The sequence below is a fragment of the Neovison vison genome, chromosome 3, assembly GCF_020171115.1.
Source record: "Neovison vison isolate M4711 chromosome 3, ASM_NN_V1, whole genome shotgun sequence".
Taxonomy (NCBI): Eukaryota; Metazoa; Chordata; class Mammalia; order Carnivora; family Mustelidae; genus Neogale; species Neogale vison.
Window position 1 is genome coordinate 39,958,662 of NC_058093.1, and position 23,957 is coordinate 39,982,618.

Consider the following 23,957-nt stretch of genomic DNA (forward strand, 5'->3'; position numbering starts at 1 on the left):
CACTTTTTTTTTTTTTAAGATTTTATTTATTTATTTGACAGAGAGAGAGAGACCATAAGCCCAGACAGGGAGGCAGGCAGAGAGAGGAGGAAGCAGGCTCAGAGAGCCTGATGTGGGGCTCGATCCCAGGACCCGAGATCATGACCTGAGCCGAAGGCAGAGGCTTAACCCACTGAGCCACCCAGCCGCCCCCAGACATCTACTCTTAGAAGATACTGAGGTTGGATGGGTTCCAGCCACATGGGGTGAAGTGACAGTGGATTCTCCAATTCTGACCCCTTTGTCAACATTGTCCTTAGTCAACTTTGAGGGCCCAATGACCTCTCTACTAGTCAACCTCTCAGTAAGCACCTCTTACTAGAGATGCTCATTTCTTTCCTTGGAGACAGTGTGGTCTGAATCCATTTTAAAGACCCTGGCGTCAAATGAGTCCCATTATTAGGTAGGTGGGCTTTCTATTATTTTCCCGCTCTGCTCAGGGGTGACTTAACTTTTAAATGGTTAGTCTCTTGTTACGTGATGGCATTTCTTAGATGTGGCACTCCCAGTGACCACTTGCCTCTCCAGGGAGACCTTTGGGCAGAGGCAAGGTTTCTTTCAGCAAATGATTGCGTCAAAACACAACCAAATCCATACTGAGGTCTCAGAATTCTGTGCCCGAACGATATCATTTGAGCCTGGAAACGCTGGAGGATCGTGATGGTCATAAAACCTCTTGTATATCAAGTGTCTACTTTTAAGTAAACATGAACCCTCTAAGAAAAACCTTAGCCTAATTGTACCAAACGTATTGTAGACTGTTGCTGAATACAAGCCAATTAAAAGAGAGAAACAATTAGACATTCTTCCAGAAAAGAGGATTTGGATTCCAATCCTGACCAAGGGCTGGGCCCTGAGTAAACAGCGTGTATGGCCAATGACATACCAGGAAAGGAAAGAAAGGACCATTATCATTTCCTATAACATAAAAAAGTGAAATGAAATTTCAAGTTCTGTAAAGACGTACACCAATCATGTGTACTTAATTACACAGGGGATCCCTGTGCTCCGTATTCAAATTTTCATGTTGTATGGCTCTAATGCACATACTTTACCCCCAAACGAAAGTAACAATTATATATAAAACATCCAAGTGATAATAATCTTGCTTATCCTCTTATAATTGAGAAGAGCTATTTGGGGGATGATTTGAATAAATCAAGTCATTTAAAAAGCCACTCTAAGAAATTTGAATAAATGCCCTCTTTTCCTTTGAAAACATTTTCTTTAATAAGTACAAGAATCCAAAAGCATTCCATGGAACCAAGAGCTGTCTAGGGGTTCTTACGGGGCTGGTAAATACTTGTTGCTGTGGCTGTCAGTGATGGTAATGCACGTGCCTGGGTTTCTAACCCTCTGAAAGGCATATTTTATTTGCAGTAATCTCTACCCCCAACATGGGGCTCAAAATCATGACCCCAAGATTGAGAGTTGCATGCTCTACTGACTTAGCCGGGCAGGTGCTCCTGAAAGGCATTATTTATTTTTTAAAAAAGATTTTATTTATTTGACAGACAGAGATCACAAGTAGGCAGAGAGGCAGGCAGAGAGGGGGAAGCAGGCTCCCCGCTGAGCAGAGAGCCCGATGTGGGGCTCGATCCCAGGACCCTGAGATCATGACCTGAGCTGAAGGCAGAGGCTTAACCCACTGAGACACCCAGGCGCCCCAGACATTATTTTTAAACTGAGGGTGTAGTAGCATGTGATTCTTGATCCCAGGGTTATGAGTTTGAGCCCCTTGTTGGGGGTAGAGATTACTTAAAAAAATAAACTCTGAAAAAAAAACCCAAATGGCTTATTTAGGGGTCTCTAAACTTCCTCTGTTCACAGGACAATTAGTGTGTCAGTTATTTTTCCATAGTGTAACAAAACCAAAATGTTTTTAAAATTATTATTATGTAGTTAGGTTCAAACAACTTGTTAAGTATTTATATCCTAACCTAGTAGCTGTCATATTATTGGGGAAAAAGAAAAGGCACATAAATCGAGAGAAAAATATTTTTATTTTATTTGTAATCACAATGACTTATTGATGTGATGTGTGCACATCTTCTCAAACCTTGGAATCAGATTGGACACAACCACCCTCATTTCCTGTTCACACTTTAAAAAAAAAAATTACTCATTTATTTTAGAGAGAGCATGTGAGTGAGTGCAGCTGGGGGTGGCGGGCAGAGAGAGAGAATCCCAAGCAGACTCCACCCTCAGTGTGGAGCCCGATGTGGGGCTCGAACCCACGAACTAAGATCATGACCTGAGCTGAAACCAAAAGTTGGACGCTTAACCACTAGGCACCCCTGTTCACATGGATTTTTCAGGGGTACTTGTTTATCGCCAAAATGTGCAAAAATTCAGCTTTGTGAAGATAACTCACCAAAAAGAACGTAGTGTGGTGCAGTATAATGTTGAAACTAAACTATCTTGAGCTAATAGTGAGCACGGTACAACAGACATCCCCAATGGCTGCATTTCCTTTGAAAATTAAAATATCCTTTGGAACCCTTGTGAATTTGCTGCAGTGCCCTGGGGTGCCTTGGTGCACAGTTTGGGAACCAAATGTATCCACCAAATTTCTGCTTCTCTCTCCATTCAACTTCACCCCCCCGTCTATTCAAAACTATGGACAAAGCTGCTTAGTTTCGAACCAAATAAAAGTGCACCAAAAAACTGCTAAGCCAGGTTTGGTCTTCTTCACTTTGAGGACTATTTTAACAGTATTTTGAGAGCCGCAAAACAATTACCAGGTCACTAGCAGCAAGTTCTGAAAATAAACTGTTCAATACAGAGGGACTGGTGACCAGGTGCACATTTCGGCGCTCTTTTTGGCGGAGACCTGGAGGATAAATCAGAAGGGAAGAAGATGCCTTTGGCCCGACAGGCCCCAGGTAGTTCTAGGAACTGTGGCAGGAGGAGTCAGGGTGAAGATGTTTGTAAGGCTAGTCAACAGGCCTTGGTCTGGATTGTGGGGCAGCCCTGCTAACCTCCAGGAAGCAGTTGTCAACCCTGAAATTCTCTTTCTTCCCCTGAACCCAGTTTTTATCTGCCAGTTCCACCCCAGCCTGGGAGGGAGGGGGCGGGGAAGGAAAGCAGAGACATCTGCAGCTGACCTCTGTGGCCTTCTTCCTCATTTCTCCTCTCCATCCTATACCAGGGCGGGAAGTGGCAGGTTCACTCTTCCCACAAGGAGGAGCTCTTTGTAGTAAATGAGACAATCCTGTGTGTCCCCTCCCTTCTACCACCCAGTTCTTGCTTTGTTGATAGTTTAAGAGACTTAAAAATCTTTTTGAGTAAAGCCTGGCTTTCCATGGCTCTTGGTTTGCTGGGAACTTGTCCCTCCTGGGTTGGTAGTCAAAATCTGAACGCTGACTTCTTTCCATTGCTTCTCACATCAGACTGATGCTGGCACTGGATAGTCCTGTTAATTCGAGCATTGATTGCTACCTAAAATTATTCGCTTCCTGTCTCCTCTCATTGGAATGGGATGGTAGGGACTTCACTGGTTGAACAAGTATGTCCATCACGTAATATAGCGTCTGGTACATAAACAGTGCTCAGTAAATGTGTGGACTGAATGCATAATGCTTAAAGACGTTGCACATAGAATGTTCTCGATATACAACAACTAGGAAAAGAAAGAAAGAAAACAGAAAAAAATCCAGAAATCCACTAACAAAGATTTTAGGGACAAGGTGGTTGGAAGCAAATGAACAGCCTGCAAGGAGCAGAACTCCCAGGAAAGGGGCTCCCAGAATCCACAAGAATTTCCAGGAGGTGTTAGAAGATCCAATGCAGCAGACAAAGCAGGAACGACCAGCAGGGGGCAGTGGGTCAGTGGAGTTCACAGACATACTGGCGGAAAGGAGGCCCGGTCAGGGCCAGCCCGACAGCGACTGTTGAGGAGTAAATGAGAGGTAGGGAGGTGGAAAGAGTGAGTGGAGACAATCCCAAGAATTTTGATCTGCAGAGAAAGAGGATGGAGCAGGAGCTGTAGGCGTCGCAGGACTGAAGGAAAGCCTTATTTTTAAAAATTTTTTAAAAAGTTACTTGAGAGTGAGAGAGAGTAAGTATGAGCCAGGGGAGGGGCAGAGTGGGGAGAGAGAGGGAGAGAAGCAGATTCCCCACTGAGTGCAGAGCTCAACACCGGGCCTCCATCCTGGGACCCTGAGATCATGACCTGAGCTGAAGTCCAACGCTTAACCAGCTGGTCCACACAGGCACCCCACAAGCCTTAGTTTTTTTAAATTTATATTTTTAGGGTCACTTGAACAGGTTTCATAGGCTAAGAGTTTTAGGATTCAGAGAAGAGAGGGCTTTCCGGATTTTGCTGAAGTATGTGTAATCTCTTCTCATTTATTTCATTTTCACTTTTTAAAAAATCTCTTCTTCCTTTCATTCACCTTGCACTTCCCTTATCGCAGGAGTTACCATCACCTGTCATCTCCCTCTACTAGAGACAAATCCCTGAGAGCCAGGCCTGTGCCTCCCACGTATGCATATGGGAAGAGCGTAAGTGTGGCCTTCGGTGGACTGGACTCCCTCCAACCCCTTCCCGCCCAACTGAGGCCAGACTCGGTGCTTCACCACACCCCCATCACAGAAGTCCGCAAGCCTGCATGCGACTTTAGCTTACTTTATAGCCGCCCGTGTACATCTATCTGTTTCTGACACTTACTGCCTCTACCAGCATTTCTCAAGGTCTGGTCCACAGACCGCTTGTGTCAGAACCACCTGGGCTGCTGCAGCAGGTAGATTTCTGGGCCCTGCACCTACTGAAGCCCAATCTCTGGAGTGTGGGGCAGGTACCCGTACACGTGCTGGGCCTGGGCTGCATGCCTCTCCTTTGTTTTTTTTTTTTTTTTAATTTTATTTTTTATTATTTTTTAAAGATTTTATTTATTTATTTGAGAGAGAGAGACAGTGAGAGAGAGCATGAGCGAGGAGAAGGTCAGAGAACGAAGCAGACTCCCCATGGAGCTGGGAGCCCGATGTGGGACTCGATCCCGGGACTCCAGGATCACGCCCTGAGCCGAAGGCAGTAGTCCAACCAACTGCGCCACCCAGGCATCCCCATGCCTCTCCTTTGTAACATTCTGTGGCCTTTGATGTATCCGCAAAACCCCCAGCTCTGCAGGCACTTAGACCTGCACCTATCCTACCGGAGCTGACTCTGACCCACAAGGGCCCGAGTCTCTATAGCTCTTGTGTCCTCTCCTTTCGCTTGTGCTCACCCCGGCCCGCACCCCTTCCCTCTTCCTCCTCCCATCATAGCTGCAGCCATCCTCCTGGCCAGCCCCAGTCCCTCCTGCACAGCTCAGAACCTGTCAATCGCACTGTCCCCGGAGCACACTTTTTGGGCCTTGTTTCATGATAAAATGATCAGCGCTGCCTGAACACACACACTGTTGCCTGGAGAGATGGTGAATGTCTAAGAATGACTAGGCTATAGTTCTTTTTTTTTTCTCAGAGCAGCTGACAAAGAAGTGTGTCCCTGACAGTTCTGGCTGGGTAAGTGAGTGGAAAGGGGCAGTGAAGGATGCTCTGAGCAAGGGGGGAAGCTTCCCTGGGATGACTTCTCTCCACTGGGAGGTGTCCAGTTCCCTAAGCACCTTCCCCGCTGGAATTCTGGGGAGCAGATGTAGTTCAGGAAAGGAGATGAGCTTACTCTGAGGGAAGAGATGGCATTTCCAGAAAGCAAAAGGAAATCTGGATTCATTTTAACTTTGTTTTCTCATCCAATCTTGGTATTTAAAAATAAGCTTTTGAAGACGAGCCCTCATGTGAGGAATGGAATTATCACTGAAAGATGGTGACAGTCCACTAAAAATGTCCTTCTCCTCCCCATCCACAGAGGCAAACAGACCCTTTGGTAAGAAAAAGAGGAGGGGGCGCCTGGGTGGCTCAGTGGGTTAAATTAGCCTCTGCCTTCGGCTCGGGTCATGATCCCAGGGTCCTGGGATCGAGCCCCACATCGGGCTCTCTGCTCAGCGGGGAGCCTGCTTCCTCCTCTCTCTCTCTGCCTGCCTCTCTGCCTCCTTGTAATTTCTGTCTGTCAAATACATAAATCTTTAAAAAAAAAAAAAAAGAGGAGGAATATGTGAGCAGGGGCTATGCCAGAGGGTCCATCTCTGGCGATATTCTCCTTCCCTCTGGTCTCAGTCTTACTACTGTGCAAATTGGAAACCCATTAATTGCTGATATTGTATAAAGAACAGTGAAGGCTGCTGGTAGCTCAGAGGTAAGCTTCTAAAAAAGAACCCTTCTCTGTCACATCAGACTTGCAGGCACCCAGCTGCCATCACTCTCTCCCACGCTGGCTTCCTCTGCCTGGGTTTTAAGGCCTCCCAGCACACCACCCCATCCCAGATGTGTTCCCACCATTCTCCACATGACTTCAGGGAGATCTTTTCTCCATTCTGGAACTTCTGTCCTCTCACAGAAGAACAGAAGGGTTTCTACTCTGTCAGCTTGGACTTCTACCCTTTTCTGAAACCTCTTGAGTAAAGGTACATCATAAAGGTATGAGAAAAGTTAAAAGCAACACCAAACAAAGGGGACATCCATGTTGTGGAAAAGAACCACTGCATATCATGTCTCAAAGACAAATGTTAAGGTCATGGGTCTTGTTTGGGTACGTTGTACATTCTTGGAAAGCAGCAACTGAAGCATCGGGAATGCAAAATCTATTAGCTGATTTCTGGAGTAAAATACAGTTGTGGTCCTATGGTCTGATAAATGTCTTTCTTCACGTCATGGGGCTGGGTTCATGTTCCAGAAAAAGCAGAGATGAAAGCAGTGCCATGCTAAAGACTGTAGGAATATTTTAATTCATATGTTTTAATTCATTATGTAATAATAATATCACAGTCTATTTTACAAGTTAAATGTATGAGAATGTATGAAATAGAAATGGTAGGAAAAAAACTAAACATAGGTCAGGAATATGAATTTTTCCAAAACCAGGGGCCAAAGGAAGATGCATTGCCTGTAGGGCCCAAGGAGGAAGCAGAGGGGGTGGGAACAGCATTGGCTCTTGTGGTAAGCATCTGTCCCTGTGTCACCCTGGGAAGGAGTCAAGGCTCACCCTCTGCCCTGGTCTGGGGTTGGGAGTTGAGTCTGGTCAGTGGAAGATGGCGGCTTGGGAGGAAAGAGCCGTCTGGTTACCTACACAGAACTGGTCCCCTGGTGGCCGCAGGTGGGTTGCCGTACAGGGAATTAGGGGTGGAAATGTCAAAAATCAAATGCGTGGAGGAAAAAAGTCAACAGTTTCCTCCTTTCCCCCCCCAAAACCCAAATTTCTTGAAATGCACACACATTCTTCTCTCAAACGTAGAAAAGTCTCACTCTGGATGTGCTTACAAGAAGATCGTCGTCAAAAAACTTTGTCTCTATGATAACATTCCCACTATAAGTAAGAAGAGAGGGCAAAAGAGTGAGTGTGTTAGGCAACAGATTTCATTTCCACAAAGTGGCTTCAGTTTGGGTCTGCTGGGCCTGGGGACACGCACCTACCTAGAACTTTGGCTTGGGGACACTTAAATCTACGTCCAAATGGGGTTAGAAGTCTAATGTGACATTTAACTTTGTGATTAGATTTTTTTCTCCTCAAGTTCAGAAAACAAGAAGAAAGAGCATGTTTTAATCCTTGATATATGTAAACCCCTTAGCAGAGTGCTCTGCAAACGGGGGTGCTTATACATAAGACTTTTTTTTAAAAATATGAATGACTTTTTGATATACATGGAAACCTGCAGGTCTCTGGTAGGCAGTTATGGGTTGGTCTTTCCTGCATCTATTTCCATCACTTTGGGTAATAGCACTCTGCCCTTCTTCTGGGGGCCCACCACATCTCTAGTCCATGGGTCAGTCCAGTAGCCTCTCCTTCACCTGGCAGAGGGCTGGGCACAGGATATAATATGGGCTAATCAGACTCTTCCCCTGCTCCCCTTTGGAGCAGGATCCTTCCTATGGCTGCTCCTGAAGGAGATCATTGATGGATTCCTGCCACCTGCATCTTTGAAGCTGCCCGGGTCTCAGTGCCATCTGCCACCCCCACCCCTCTTCAGGTCTGTCCAATCAGCTGGAGTCATTTCTATGGCTTGCAGCCAAAGAACCCCAAATGACACACCTGTATTGTACAGGGGAGAATTTCATTTTTCTTGGTGGGTATCTTAGTGCTTCCAAACCAAACCACTCTCGAACCAAGTTAAGGACAATAGAGGTACTGTTTTTGGGTTCCAGAAAGTAAAATATGAGTTAAAGAACCTAAATAAGTCATCACAGACTTATTGGACCTGGCCAAGAAGGAGTCAATGAAGGTTAATAAAATACAAAAAATGCCCTTCTATATACTACCCTGTACTTTCCCAGGGTAATTAATAGCCAGCAGATACATTTTTGTTGGCAATTAATTATAAAATAGGTACATAAGAAACTCAAGATTTAATTGGCTATTAGAATATAAAAATACCTACCATTGTAATTAAAAATCTATTAAACTTCTTATAAAGCAAAATCTTATAAAGCAAACAACCTCTATTTACATTCAGTGTGGCTTTCACCAAGGATCTGTTTAAGGGGACAATCCAATATTACACAAATATCTGTGGGAATAACTCATTACTAGACACTATTATTAAGACCTCTGAAAGTCTAATACCTTTTCCGAAGAGAAAATGTCAGCTGGGCCCTTACTGACAGTGTTTTTGGATAAAGGACAAACAAATTATTCTTTGAGCAGGAAGCATAACTATGAAAATGGTAAGCTAGTCTCTGAAAAACCATAACCAAACATTATCCTCTAAAACAAACTTAGAACTTTGCCAGATTCCATTAAAGGCCATTCAAGAAAAGTACAGAGTATCAGAAGTTTGGTTGTCAGGAAAGTGAGCAAATTAGCCTAGGTTTAACATAGAGTACAGGCTAGTTTCCTCCCATATCATCTTCTTTCATCCTCACTACACCTCTGAGAGATAGAATTATTAATTCTATGTGTAGAGAGGAGAAAAATAAGGCCAGGGAGGTAAACATTGTCCAAGATTGCACGGCAAGTCAGGGTTAATCAGGAATTTAGTCTAAAGGTCTAATCTAAAGTTTTTTTATTTTTTTTCCATTTGATCACACTGTCTTTTTCCTATGACCATGTCAGTAACCTGTAAACTCAAATACCCCTGAATACTCTCTCCCTTTATTTTCACCCAGGGCTGCCCGCTGAGCAGCACCGTCAGCCCCCCTGCTTGGAACCCACTCCCCAGCGCCTGTGGTCTGCTCACTCACGTTAGCACGCTGGCGGGCATCATCTGGGATTCGGGCGCGGCCTCTATCAGGGACTGCCAGGTGTTTGTGGAGTTTGGGATCACAAAGCCAAACTCGAAGAACCATTCTAAAGGAAGAACAAAAAGCTGGTGAGTGGGCACAACAAAAAGCTGGTGAGTGGGCACCCCAGAGTGTCTCGGGGCTCTGCACCCCCCCCCCCCACTTAGAGTGAGCCTCTTCTTATCCCAAGAACCACAAATGAAGCCATCAGAAATCTCTGGGGCCAGAGGCATGTGAAAGAGGCATGACAACCCCTCAGGCTGTCCCCCGACCACACCAGAGGCTTACTCCCTCTGCTCTAGGGCCTAAAGGGTGAGGACTAGTGGGCAGATACAGTATAAGCAATGCTTTCTTAGCAATAGGCTATGTGTATATGATAAACAGAAGAACAGACTAGGCCTTTCACTTGCAATTCCAGCTGTAAGACACGGACATGCACTCTTACAGTTCATGGTAGAAACTCGGTGCAGGGTCGCCTTGGTGGCCAGATCTGTGGGAGACTGAGAGCTCTGTACCAGGCCCTTGTTGGCAGCTTCCTCGTGACCACATTATAATTCACCAGTGATAAAGCAGGCATCAACCCAGGCCCACTAGTGTCAGAAACCCTTTTGTTGGGCTCAAAGCCCCTTGTCATTGCCAGCTTTGTTTTTGCTGGGGCCCCCAGTCTCGCAAGGTGTAGAATCCCATCACAAACTGAGTTGCAAAATGAATGTTACCAAAGCAGTGTTTTAAGTTCACTGGGTCCTGCCTTTTTACTCTGTCATCCTAAGTGGGGCTTCCAGGCACTAGGCCACAGAATACCTTCTAGGCATTGCCCTTTGAAGTAAACTTTTTGTTCCAGGCGGAATTTTTCCATTTGCTCTGCTGAAGAGAAGTTCAACTCTCGAGACACTGCCTTGCACTTGAGGATTTTCTTGGGAACACGGGCTGGTAAATAAAAAGAAATATTGAAGCCATTCTCAATGAAAATCACATACTATAATTCCTTAAGTTTCTGGGAGCTTCTCAGAGCTGATTTAGAGAACACATTATCTATGTTAAATTTCAGAGAAAAGCCTTGGTAATACAATTAAAGACAGAGGTCCCCAATTGGTAAAGTGCATCTGACTGAAATACCTTTATTATTATTTTTTAAAGATTTTATTTATTTATTTGAGAGAGCGCGAAAGAGAGAGGGAGAGCACAGAGGGAGAGGGTGAAACAGATTCCCCACTGAGCAGAGAGCCTGATGCAGGGATGCAGGGCAAGATCCCACCACCCAAAGATCACGACCCAAGCGGAAGGCATTTGCTTAACCAACTGAGCCACCCAGGTATCCCCCTGAAAGATCTTTAAGAAACACCAGATATAGTGCATCTAAGGGCCTTCCCTAGCTGTTTTCATTAGGAAAAGGGCCGAATGCACACCTTCTTTACTCTGTTCTGTTGGTTTTAACTCCTTAGTTTTTCTTTTATTTCAGGGAGATAAAAATGGAAATTTTCTTTTAAAAAAAAGTTGAGGGCGCCTGGGTGGCTCAGTGGATTAAGCTGCTGCCTTCAGCTCAGGTCATGATCTCAGGGTCCTGGGATGAGTCCTGCATCGGGCTCTCTGCTCAGTGGGGAGCCTGCTTCCTCTTCTCTCTCTCTGCCTGCCTCTCTGCCTACTTGTGATCTCTCTCTGTCAAATAAATAAATAAAATCTTAAAAAAAAAAGTTAAGAGCTTAGTTTATATCTTTTGGCATGTTTTAATGTTAAAATTTCAGCACAGAATGAGTTTTGGGAAGTGAGAGGGAAAAAAGGTAGGAAAGGAACTGAGAATCTCAGTAACACATGCTGTGCCTGCAGCGGTTTACCCATCAGGATCTGCATTAATTTAGCTCCCTGATGCTTAGGCCCTGCTCCTGAAACATCAGAGCCCTGTGCAGGGCAAGGGGTTGGGGAGTACCTTCATGCTCCACTCCAGGGACTGACAGGTCTTCTGTTCCTTGCCACAGTATCTTCCCTGTCTCAGCATCCCGGAGGTTCATCCAATTTCTGATCAAATGTATTAAGGAAAACAATGCACTGAAAGCGACTCTAACTTTGCACTCAAGGTGTGTTCTAGCTCTCAGATTTGCTACCAACTCCTGTTTACTTTTTAGCAAGTCGGCCTATCTACCAAGTGCCGTGAAAGCAAATGAAGAGGTGTAGGAAGGTCCAAAGGACATCTAAAGGAAGATTGTAGCACAGACCCAACAGAGATTTTTTTTTAAAGATTTTATTTCTTTATTTGACAGAGAGAGAGCACAGCAGGGGAAGTGGCAGGCAGAGGGAGGAGAAGGGCTCCCCTGCTGGGCGGGGAGTCCAATGTGGGGCCAGATCCCAGCAGGCTGGGATCGATCAGAACGGACAGAGGGCAGATGCTTAATGACTGAGCCACCTAGGCGCCCCCCACAGTGGAGATATTTTTATGTACAACATGAGAACCAAAGACTACATATCTAGAAACTGCAAGGAGAGAGAAAATGAATAGTACAAAATTAAAAATTTTCCAACAGAATCAGACCAGCCAAGATAAAAGACTTAAAGAAACAGATAAGAGAGGTATCCCAAGAAGTGACTCATGCAGACCACCCCCACAGCCCATAAATTTTGCTCACAAGTCCATAGATCTCAAGTACCCATTTAACTGCCTGTTCTTAGATATAAAAAACTAGCCAAGGATCACCAGAAACCGAAATGAAAGACAAACCAAAACAAAGAGAAAAAAGCAACTTAAGAGGAAAAAAGAGACTACAGAGGAAGATAGAAAATTTTCTCTTAAAGATTTTGTTTATTTAGGGCGCCTGGGTGGCTCAGTGGGTTAAGCCGCTGCCTTCGGCTCAGGTCATGATCTCAGGGTCCTGGGATCGAGTCCCGCATCGGGCTCTCTGCTCAGCAGGGAGCCTGCTTCCTCCTCTCTCTCTGCCTGCCTCTCTGCCTACTTGTGATCTGTCTCTGTCAAATAAATAAATAAAATCTTAAAAAAAAAAAAAAGATTTTGTTTATTTATTTGAGAATGAGATGAGAGAGCACAAGCAGGGGGAGCAGCCTGATCCCAGGAGGCTGAGATCATGACCTAAGTGGGAGGTAGATGCTTAACCAACTGAGTCACCCAGGCATCCCAGAAGATACAAACTTTTGAAAAGAAGTATTAAGAACTAACAAAACTGGGTTACCTGGGTGGCTCAGTTGTTAAGCATCTGTCTTTGTCTTGGGCCCTGATTGCAGGGTCCTGGGATTAAGCCCCACAGGGAGCCTGCTTCTCCCTCTCCCATTCCCCTGCTGTGTTCCCTCTCTTGCTCTCTCTCTCTCTGTCAAATAAATAAACAAGTAAATAAAATATATGAACAAACAAACAAAACAAAACAGCCAGAGATAATATAACCCTTATACACTAAAAATCATATACAATTAAGTTTTGCATATTTTAGGTGATCTTCTCTGGCTCAAGTTTACAAATTTTGAGGCTAGTCAATTGATAATCTCATTTAATCATAAAATGCCTTCTAACTTAAGCAGTTATATTTTCTAGTTTCTGTATTGTTCATCATACAATAAATGAATCACTAATAGCAATGAAAAAAGGAACATTCAGAGAACAAAAAAGAATGCTAGAAAAATACACATTTTGATAGCAGAACCAAACAACTCAGTGCAAGGGTTGGAAGACAAACCTGAGGAACTCTTTCAGAAAGAAAAATAAAAAAGGACAAGGACAGAAAACAGGAGAGTAAAGATAAAAGAACTGGGTATCAATCTAAGAGATCCAAAAATCTAACAGGAGTTCAAGAAAGACAGAACCGAAAAACCATGGAGAGAAGTGATCAATGAATTAATTCGAGAAAATGTCCCAGACTGAAGATCTAGCAAGTGACCAAGTCACATCATTGTGAACTTGCAAGACGTCAAGGTTAAAGCAAAGCTTCCAGAGGAAAAACTAGTCACATAAAGGTCAGAATCAGAATGGGAAAAAAAAAATCAGAATGAATCACACTTTTCAACAGGGACTCTGGAGGGTAGAAAAAAATGAAGCAGTGCCTTTATGAATCTCAGGGAAATTCCTAAAACTAAAAAAAGATTTACTTTCTCAAGAAACTAATGATAATATGCTATTTCAAAATGACAGGGAAGACTAAGGAAAAAGACGATACTGAATCCATGAGCAAGGGACTAAAATAAGATACAGGTGAAAAAGTCCTCTTTAGAGGACTGAAGGGTGACAGGCCGAGGTCCAGACAAGAGCAGGTCAGAAGGTTTAGAAAGAGATCTTAAGAAGATGAAATTCATAGAATATCTGATGGGTTTAAATGGGAAAGATTTATACAGTTAGGGGGTATTTGGGGGTTCATTAGTAAGAAGCACAGAAAGCCTAAGTAAATGAATAAAAAACTAAGATAATAATTAACATCAGGGAAAAATCAAAGGTTGGTATTGGGAGAAAAATCAGTTACACTATACTACATGGCATCATTGCAAATAGGGCTGACATAGTCATAATAATAAAACCACAGACTATGGATCCAATACCATTATCCTGAGAGGATGGGGGAAGGAGAAGAGCATGTATGTGTGGTCAGGCAGAAAGTGCTGGGAAAGAACAAAATTCATTTTCCACAGTGAGAAGTCAATAAACAATGCCTAAAATAGAGACATTAAGGCATAGCCACAGTGTACAATTCCAAAATATGAAGATAAATAGTAAATAAATCAGCTAGAAACTGAAAATGGTTTTCTCCAGGGAGTAGAAAATAGGAATGAAAGGATATAGAACGCAGCTCATCATTCAAAACCAGGTAGAACTAGAACTCTGAACAATATACACACACAACTTTGATAAATATGAACACGAAATTTAAAAAGACCGTCCTGAGTTTTTTTAAACAATGGACAAATAATTTTAAAAACATTCGTATTTCTATACATAGAGGTTAAGTCTGAGAAAGACAGCTAATATTCACAAAGAGATGGACCTTCAGATAAACAGTTGATAAAGTTTACAGGTCTTTTTTTTTTTTTTTTTTTTTTTTTTCCGTTTTTGCTGTCTAGCAACCAACCCCTCTTTCCAATAGCACCATGTTGCCCCTGTGGGAGGCAGCGACTGCAAGGCATTACTGTAACTAGAAGATCCAAATCCTTCCCTCCAGAGCCTGGTGCAGCTGGGGGCAAGCACATGACCCAGGCTTAGAAGCCTGGGTACTAGGAGTTGAGGAAAAATCAGCAGTTCTGCAAGATGGGGGCAGGAGCTGTGCTAACCCAAACTTCCCTGCTTTGTGACCACTGAAATCCCAGGGAGCCCTCAGCCTTTCTGACTGGGTAGCTTGCAGTGTTGAACCCAGAGCAACATGGCTGATTAGCATCACTATGCATGAAATGGTACAGTTAACCCTCTGGAGACATTCTTTCTAGGTTTTGCTGTTACTGAAGTCACAAAAGATAACCAAGGGTTACCCTGGCTTCTTGTGCTCTCAACCTGCTGGTGTATTGCATCCCCACCCCACTCCCCTATGAACCTACCATTGCTTTCAAGTTGGGTTGGTTGTGCTTCTCTCTTCTCCTTGTGTATAATCCTAACAGTCTCCTCATATGCTCATTATATCCCCAGATACTACTGCTCTTATATATACCTTTGCAATTTTCTTCTTCTCTGCTTCATATTTTGAAATTCCACTTTTTTAAAAACTAAATTCAAAAGCAAGTCAGTAGTATACACACTTGCTTAGATCACCTTTTTAAAATGTGTGTGTGTATATGTGTGTGTGTGTGTGTGTGTGTTTTGTTTGTTTGTTTTAAAGTAAGCTCTATGTCCAGTGTGGGTCATGAACTCAGGAGCTCAAAATCAAGAGTTGCAAGTTCTATCAACAGAGCCAGCCATGCGCCCCCAGATCACGTATTAAAATTCCAATGACTATAAATACGCTTAGCTATTCTGGGGTCTCTGTATATGAAGACAAAGCTTCCCCAGCTGGAGAAATGAAACAGTAGCTACTTCTGCTCCAGCAAGTCCACTCAGAACTCAGATCTAACAGAATTGCCTTAGACATTTAAGCCCAAGGTTTTCAGAAGACACAGCACTCATTTAACCTGCTCCGTATATGCTTTTCATTCTTTCTCTTCGGATACTCTCTTAGGTACCAATGTAGCCACACTGGACACCAGATTTTCTTAAATAACAAAACTAAAATTACTCTTAAAATTTCAGGCTCACATACAAGTGGGGCATTCCAGCAAAACTACTGCGAGAAAAGCCTGGGAAAGGGGGCTCCCTTTGTAAAGCAACAGCTAGATCAGAACTAGCAGTTTCCAAAAAAACCATTACTGTTGCTGGCCTGGGTCAGCAAAGAAAAGTCTGGCACCAGAATTTACTCTTCAATCTATTAGAGGATAGAAAGAAAGAAGTCTTAAATGAGAGTGTGCTCTCTGATGATTAGTGGATGGTGAATTGAAGATTCCTCCATTTTACAGCAAGGGAGAGAAGGTGCTAAAAATATATGGCTTATCTTCCTAACATAAACGCCTCCTGTCTTTATAAATTATCAGTTTAAGGACTTAATTATCTCTTTAGGAAATTTATTATTGTTTTTCTTTGAAATATACTTAAAAACATATTTTGGCCAGTTCAACTATTAGGCATTTCTTGCATGTACCTTAATCCAGAAACCTATCAGTCTGTATCATGGACTTCATTGTATAATCCTACCAAAACCTGTAAGATTTCACCCTCAATAAATACTACAAAATTAGAGAAATACACACTGAGCTCCATCCAATGATGTTGGGATGGAGGCTACTGAGAGTCCCTCCAAGTTCTCTAAGGTAGGGGTGAAAAGGAACACTCTTAATTCATGGCAAAGATGCTGCCATTTGGGAACAGCTTTTTAAATCGTAAAAATACAAATCCATGACAGCTCAATAGCAAAAAGAAATAAAAATTATTGAGGTAGGTATTTTTTGGTTAAGTTTTATTTTTTACTTGATGGAGAGAGTAAGAGTGCGAGCACATGCATAAGAAGGGGGAGGAGGAGAGGGAGAAGCAGTCTTCCCCTTGAGCAGGGGGCCTGATGCGGGGCTAAACCGCAGGACCCTGGGATCATGACTGGAGCCGAAGGCAGGTGCTTAACCGACTGAGCCACTCAGGTGTCCCTGAGGTAGGTATCTTAAAATAACCACAAGAAAAGATGGTCCTCAAAAGAGGAAGTGTATTTCACTAAAAATGTTGGAAATGAGGGTGCCTGGGTGGCTTAGTTGGTTAAGCAACTGCCTTCGGCTCAGGTCCTGACCCCAGGGTCCTGGAATAGAGACCCACATCAGGCTCCTTGCTCAGCGGGGAGTCTGCTTCTCCCTCTCCCTCTCCCTGCTACTCCACCTGCTTGTGCTCTCTCTCTCTGTGTCAAGTAAATAAAACTTATTAAAAAAAAATGTTGGAAATGAAAGGCAAGCTTTAATGGCTTCTTCATCATCTGGTTAGAAACATTTTTTTTGTTTTAGCAGCTTTTTGTTAACTAGATTTTTCAGAGAGAAAGAGCCTGAGGTTTAAGACTCAAAGGTCAAGTCACTTCCAATCTTGAGAGAGGAGAGGATTAGGTAGAAGCTTTAAAGGGGTGGGGGAGGTTAGAGGACTATTTATAAATACCACCTTCTGGGTCAGCCAGGTCTTTTCTCATTTAAAAGCTCCCAGGTGATTTATACCCAGGGTGAACACAAAGGAAAACTCCTTTACTATGGGAAACCTCTGCTGGGAGAGCTGTTCCTGGTACCTTCTTATTTGGAACCAGGCAGACAAAAGCGGCACACTCTCGTATGTAAAAGTAAGAGCATGTTAAAAATAGGCTTCAGCCTGGAAACAATAAGTTCCAGGAAAAAAAAAAATCAATAGTCTGTAGAATGTCAAGCCTTAGGAAAGGTAAAAAAGGAAGTAAACTAAGATGCAGGGAAGAATGAGAGTCACTTGGCGCCACACAGAAGGTTACATAAGTCTTGTGTTTTAAATAGCTGTGACCTGGTATGATTTTGGTCCAGTGTGGGGCTGGGGACAGACCTAAGGTAGAGAAGGCCATCAGGGAGTGGTGGTGGAGTGGGAAGTAAAGGCTTGGGGAGAAAAAAAGAAAGCAGTCTGATGAATGGCATATGAGGTAAATTTCCTTAAGATGTGAATGCAGGCACTGGGATAAAAGAATTTAAAATATTTAGTGACAATCATCTAGAAGCATTTTGACACAAGTACAACTATACCTTCATTTTTATATATTAAACAGAACGGATCCACTGTACATGGCAGGAACTCACCAGCCAATTGAGAAGAGACCAGAAGGAGATTAGGGGAGAGGAAGAAACTGGAGTAGAGAGGAGGAATGGGGAAGGAAAAGAGACGGAAGAGGAAAGAAAAAAAAAAAAAAAGATACTGAGAAAGAGACAAATAAAAATGCCCACATGGGGCGCCTGGGTGGCTCAGTGGGTTAAGCCGCTGCCTTCGGCTCAGGTCATGATCTCAGGGTCCTGGGATCGAGTCCCACATTGGGCTCTCTGCTCAGCAGGGAGCCTGCTTCCTCCTCTCTCTCTGCCTGCCTCTCTGCCTACTTGTGATCTCTCTCTGTCAAATAAATGAATAAAATCTTTTTTTTTTAAATTTTTTTTAAAAGATTTTTATTTATTTGGCAGAGAGAGATCACAAGTAGACAGAGAGACAGGCAGAGAGAGAGAGAGAGAGAGAGAGAGAGGGAAGCAGGCTCCCTGCTGAGCAGAGAGCCCAATGCGGGACTTGATCCCAAGACCCTGAGATCATGACCTGAGCCGAAGGCAGCGGCTCAACCCAGTGAGCCACCCAGACGCCCCTGAACAAAATCTTAAAAAAAAAAAAAAAATGCCCACATGTAACTGAGAACCAGGCCCAAACAGAAGGGAACAAGAAGGAAGGGGCTCAGGATGTTCAGAGATGAGATTCCAGTTTTTCCTGCTTGAATCTTATATTACAGAGTTGTCATGGTTAGTGGCTTTCATAGAATGGTTTGAAATTGATGGGTAGGAAGAATATCCCCCTGAAAATGTTAATTGGCTGATTCATAGTTTCCTGTAATTTATCACCCAAACTAGTACTTTTGAGAATGAAAGAGGGTGCTAACGGGACAGCACACTTAAATGAGTTGGCTCATGTAAGGTGCTAAGAATCTTAGAAGCAGAGTGGTGTTGTTATGAATCCATTATCATCTCCTGTCTAGGCTCCTGATGGCTGTCCTTGCCAAAATCAAGAGTCAGACGCTTAACCAACTGGGCTACCTAAAGTGCCCCTCCTCGCTTCCATTCTTGCTCCCTCTTTCAATCCATTCTCTTCACAGAAGGTAATTTTATAAAAACTGTGAATTAGATGTTAACCCCCGGTTTTCCTTTGCACTTAAAAACAAAACTCAAGTCCTTTGCATAGTTTACAAGGTGCCCAGTCACCATGTTCCACCCTTAATAGCTTCCTGTCTCTCTCTTCAGCACACTAGTGTCTCTTCTGCCCGTGATGCTGCCTGAGTGTTCTTGCCCTTACTCTTCACACCCCCAAATCCTGGCTTCAGGGGTACCTCCTCAGGGAGGCTCTTGGGACCACATCTCCAAGTCCAGATCTGCCTGACTCCGAAGTTTGGGCTCCTTTTGTGTACCCATGCCAACCCTGGCTATGTCCTGACCTCTCCTAAGCAGAAAGTTTGTGCCATCTCCATCACCTCTGAGGAGAGGCTAAATACCACTTCACTTTTGCTGATACTTTCCTGGTCAAAGACCTTCAAAGGGTCCTCCCAGACTGATCCAGGTCTCTCCATATACCTGATCTCAAATTATCATTCAGTAAGTGCTTATTGACAAACTACTATGTGCCAGGTATGGACATCAAAGCAGCATGTAAAAAATCTGGGCAAAATTGTTTCATAGAAAGTAACAGACAAGTGGAAAGGGATATTTCTAAATTTTATATTATTTTATAAATTTATGGTCTTAACTATGTTGGTAAAATACACATTTGTCTATTCCGCCCATACCCCCTCTCCTTTTTTAAAAAATATTTTTATTTGACAGAGAGAGGGAGAGAGAGAGTGAGTGAATCCAGGCAGGGGGAACAGGAAGGAGAGGGAGAAACAGGATCCTGGTGAGTAGGGAGCCTAATAGAGGGCTCAATCCCTGGCATCATGACCCGAGCCGAAGGCAGACGCCCAACTGACTGAGCCACCCAGGCGCCCCACACCCAAATCCCTTTTTAAAAATATATATATTTTTCATTGGAATGTTAAGAGATTGCCTTATATTCAGGGTCAACTTATATTTGGGCATTATTCTGATGATTCTGTGGATTTCCTCTACATAAAACCAAATAACTTATTTATTCATGTCCCTCAAAACAGTTCATACTGAAGCTGGATAATTCTCAGTGATACTGAGATAATTCTCTAATGATATTAACTCAGATCCTGATTACTAATCTAGGGATGGAAGAGCTATATTATTTCAATTCCTAACAATTTACCAAGAAGGGTATTGGTTTATTAATTGTTTTTCTGTTCTAGCCCTTTCTGAAAAGTAAGCTTTTTAAAATTTACAAAAAAACTTATTATAGTGTCTATATATTCTGTAGAAAATAGATTATAGACATCTTATATTTGTCACAACAAATGAACTAATGCTAACACATTATTAGTAACTAAAGTCTACAGTTTGTTCACACTTTATTAGTTTTAATTTAATGTCCTTTTTTTGTTCCAGGATCCCACATAACATTTAGTAATCATGTCTCCTAAAGCTCCTGTGGGTTGTGAGAGTTTCTTAGATTTTCCTTTTTTTTTTTTTTTAAAGATTTTGTTTATTTATTTGTCAGAGAGAGAGAGAGAGCGAGCAAGTGCACAGGCAGACAGAGTAGCAGAGGAAGAAGCAGGCTCCCGGCTGAGCAAGGAGCCCGATGTGGGACTCGATCCGAGGACGCTGGGATCATGACCCAACCAACTGAGCCACCCAGGCATCCTGACAAGTCAAGTATTTTCTGGGTGTCTGTCAATTGGGGTTTGTCTGATGTTTTTCTCATGATTTGGCTGGGGCTGTGAGTTTTAAGGCGGAAGACCATTGAGGTAAAGTGCCATTTTCATCCCACCATGTCAAGGCTATGTACTATCGGCATGATTTATCATTACTGATGCTGATCTTGATCACCTGGCTGAGGGAATGCCTGTCAGGTTTCTCCACTGCAAATATGTTGTTTCCCCCTTCTTTCTGTATTGTATTCTTGGAAGGAAGTCACTGTATACAGCCCAAACAGGTGGGGAGTTATGCTCCATCTTCTTGAGGGAAGAATGTGAATTATTTGGAATTTTGCAGTGGAGATTTGTTTCTTCTCCCAGTGATTTTTATTCAATTATTTATATGAGGCCAGTTGGTTTTTATCATCAAATGATTTTGCTCTGATACCCAAATTTTTATCTCCAACATGAAAATATTTCAACACTAAACAATCTGCTTAAAAATATCTAGTTAAGATGTTCACCTTTAAGTTTCAGGGTGACTGAGCCAGCTAGGTGCCTTAGGAATGCTCATTTCATTTTATTTTTTTAAAGATTTTATTTATTCATTTGACAGAGATCACAAGAAGGCAGAGAAGCAGGTAGAGAAGAGAGGAGGAAGCAGGCTCCCTGATGAGCTCCTGAGAGCCAGATGTGGGGCTTGATCCCAGGACCCTGGGATCATGACCTGAGCCAAAGGCAGAGGCTTAACCCACTGAACCACCAGGTGCCCTGAGGAATGCTCATTTTATTTTATTTTTTTAAAGATTTTATTTATTTGACAGAGAGAGAGAGAGAGAGATTACAAGGCGGCAGAGAGGCAGGCAGAGAGAGAGGAGGAAGCAGGCTCCCTGCTGAGCAGAGAGCCCCATGTGGGGCTCGATGCCAGGACCCTGAGATCATGACCTGAGCCGAAGGCAGAGGCTTAACCCACTGAGCCACCCAGGCAGCCCAGAATGCTCATTTTAAAAAGCAATTCTTCAGGGCGCCTGGGTGGCTCAATGGGTTAAAGCCTTTGCCTTCGGCTCAGGTCATGATCCCAGGGTCCTGGGATGGAGCCCCACATCGGGCTCTCTGCTCAGCGGGGAGTCTGCTTCCTCCTCTCTCTCTCTGCCTGCCTCTCTGCTGACTTGTAATCTCTGTCAAATAAATAAATAAAATTCTTAAAAAAAAAAAAAGCAATTCTTCTGTGCAATAAAGTTGAGGTCCCACTCATGTAGCCTTTATAAGTTAATCCACAGTGACTTGAGCAACATTCTTAAAACACAAGCTGGGTCATATCATTACTTCCCCTTCAAAAACTTCAAAAAAAGAAAAAGATCTTTTCTTCTTTTTTAAGATTTATTTAGAGAGAAAGAGAGAAACCACACACATGAGTGGGAGGGGCAGAGGGAGAGGGTCAGAGATCTCAAGCAGACTCAGTGGTAAGCACAGAGCCCGACATGGGGCTCTATCTCACAGCCCTGAAATTCACAAGCCAAAAGCCAGAGTCGGATGCTTCACCAACTGTGCCATCCAGTTGCCCCATCAAAAGATTTTCACTGAGGAAAGTCCTAACTTCTTAGCTTAGCATTTTAAGTTCTTTACCTTGTGGCCCCAATATGTCTCTGGCCACCCCTTCTGCTATGCACTCCTCCCTACTCTCTATTCTCATCTAGACTCAGGTGAGATACTATACTCTCATACACCCCTGTGCTCTCTGCTCAGCTTGGGCATTGGACACTCATCTGAAGTCTCCCATAAAAGCATCCAGCAAAATAAAAAAAGAGCTGAATTGCTTTCTGGGGATCCAACCAAGTGTTATGATCGTCAAAGGCCACACCAGACAAACTGATAAAAGGAGGTGGGAAGAAACCTTTCTTCAGCTTAGAGGACCCTGAGGGAGGCAACCATGACAGAAGGAAATGGGAGTAACAAAGACAAAGAAATTATCACTGGCAAAAGTGGATTACAACTACCCCAGAGGTACTAACTGTATAGCAAAGCCATCCAAGCAAATTTCTCTAAAATATATCAAGTCTGACTAGTCTTCACTATTCATAATAATACCATAATTATTCAGGATTAGACAAAGCAAAAACAAAACAAAACCAAAACACCTTATAGAAGTAACTTATGAGCTACTTCACATTCTCTAATAAAAACATGTATTACCTTAAACTCTCTTATTCTTTTCAGTAAGGGAAAAGGCACCAAAAACTTAGTTGTGTTAGTTAATGTTTTGCTTTGGTTTTATTGACTCAAAATCTTTTTTTTTTTTTTTTAAGATTTTATTTATTTGAGAGAGAGTGAGAGAGAGAAGAGCCCAGAGGGAGAGTGAGAGGGAGAAGCAGGCTCCTCACGGAGAAGGGAGCCCCACGTGGGGGTTGATCCCAGGGTCCTCAGGTCATGACCTGAGCCAAAAGCAAGAGTCAGAAGCCTAACCGACTGAGCCAGCAGGCGCCCTGATTATGGGCTTCTTGAGGGCAGAGGTGTTTCCTCTCCTTGAGTTGACAGCAAAAGCAGAGTAATCTTTGGCTATGACTTCCTAGAATTTAGCCACATCAATCAGGAAACTTCTACTGTATGAAAGTACTTAAAAAAGATTTTATTTTTCTTTTGGATAATATCACTAGGAAGGACAAATGATAGGAAACTGTTTATAGATAATTAGGTTTGGGACACTCAGTATAAGGATAGTCAGTGTTGGGACGTCTGGGTGGCTGAGTCGGTTGGGTGTCTGCCTTCAGCTCAGGTTGTGATCCCAGGGTCCTGGGACAGAGCCCCAAGTCGGGGGTCCCTTCTCAGTGGGGGGTATCTGCTTCTCCCTCTGCCCCTCCCCCTGCTCATGTGCTCTCTCTCAAATAAATAAAATCTTATAAATAAATAAATAATCAGATTCTAGAAATAATCTTTCTTGACAGTTTAGGACTATAAACTTCAGAAAATTAAATCTCTTAAAGATGTTACCAAAGTCAAAACAGGGGTACATTCCTAAAGCTATGACAGAAAAACAAAGATCATTATTAGTGCTATTAGTATGAAACTTGACCAAGCATAAATAATTTTGTCTTAGTTTTTTTTAATGAATACATCTCATTTGGAATGATTTTTCCAATTAAGTGCAAAAATCACAAGTACATAATTCTTATCTTATAAAAATATTCAATTCACTTACAATTTTTTAAAATTTATTTATCTGAGAAAGAGAGAGAGAGAGAAGGGAGGAGGGACAGAGAGAGAAGCAGACTCCCTGTTGAGAAGAGAGCCCAACACAGGGTTCAATCCCAGGATGGGGAGATCATGACCTGAGCGAAGGCAGACACTTAACTGACTCAGCCACCCAGGTGGCCCTTCAATTCACTTTCAAATATTAGGCATGCCCATTTGGAAGTCCTTGAATTTTGCTGACATATATATTCTATGGGATTTTAAGCTTAAAATTTTTTTTTGTATTCTTATTTATTTAAAATTTTTTATTATTGAAGGGCACTGGGGTGGCTCAGTTTGTTGAGCATCTGATTCTAGGTTTTGGCTCTGGTTGTGATCTTAGGGTTGTGAGACTGAGCCCCATGTTGGGCTCCGTGTGGAGTCTACTTGAGATTCTCT

At 43.0% G+C, this 23,957-nt stretch overlaps 1 protein-coding gene across 1 annotated transcript in view; it reads right to left on the reverse strand.

Moving 5' to 3' along the window:
• Window positions 1-6,840: 6,840 nt before the first annotated feature.
• The window catches only part of LOC122902418 (retinal rod rhodopsin-sensitive cGMP 3',5'-cyclic phosphodiesterase subunit delta), a 51,565-nt gene continuing 34,448 nt past the window's right edge, over window positions 6,841-23,957 (reverse strand). The window contains exons 2-5 of the mRNA XM_044241853.1: window positions 11,276-11,364; window positions 10,153-10,278; window positions 9,313-9,418; window positions 6,841-7,441 (exon numbers count right to left, since the gene is read on the reverse strand). Coding sequence (XP_044097788.1) covers window positions 7,360-7,441; window positions 9,313-9,418; window positions 10,153-10,278; window positions 11,276-11,364 — 403 coding nt within the window. The 3' untranslated portion in view covers window positions 6,841-7,359. The remainder of the gene's footprint in view (window positions 7,442-9,312; window positions 9,419-10,152; window positions 10,279-11,275; window positions 11,365-23,957) is intronic.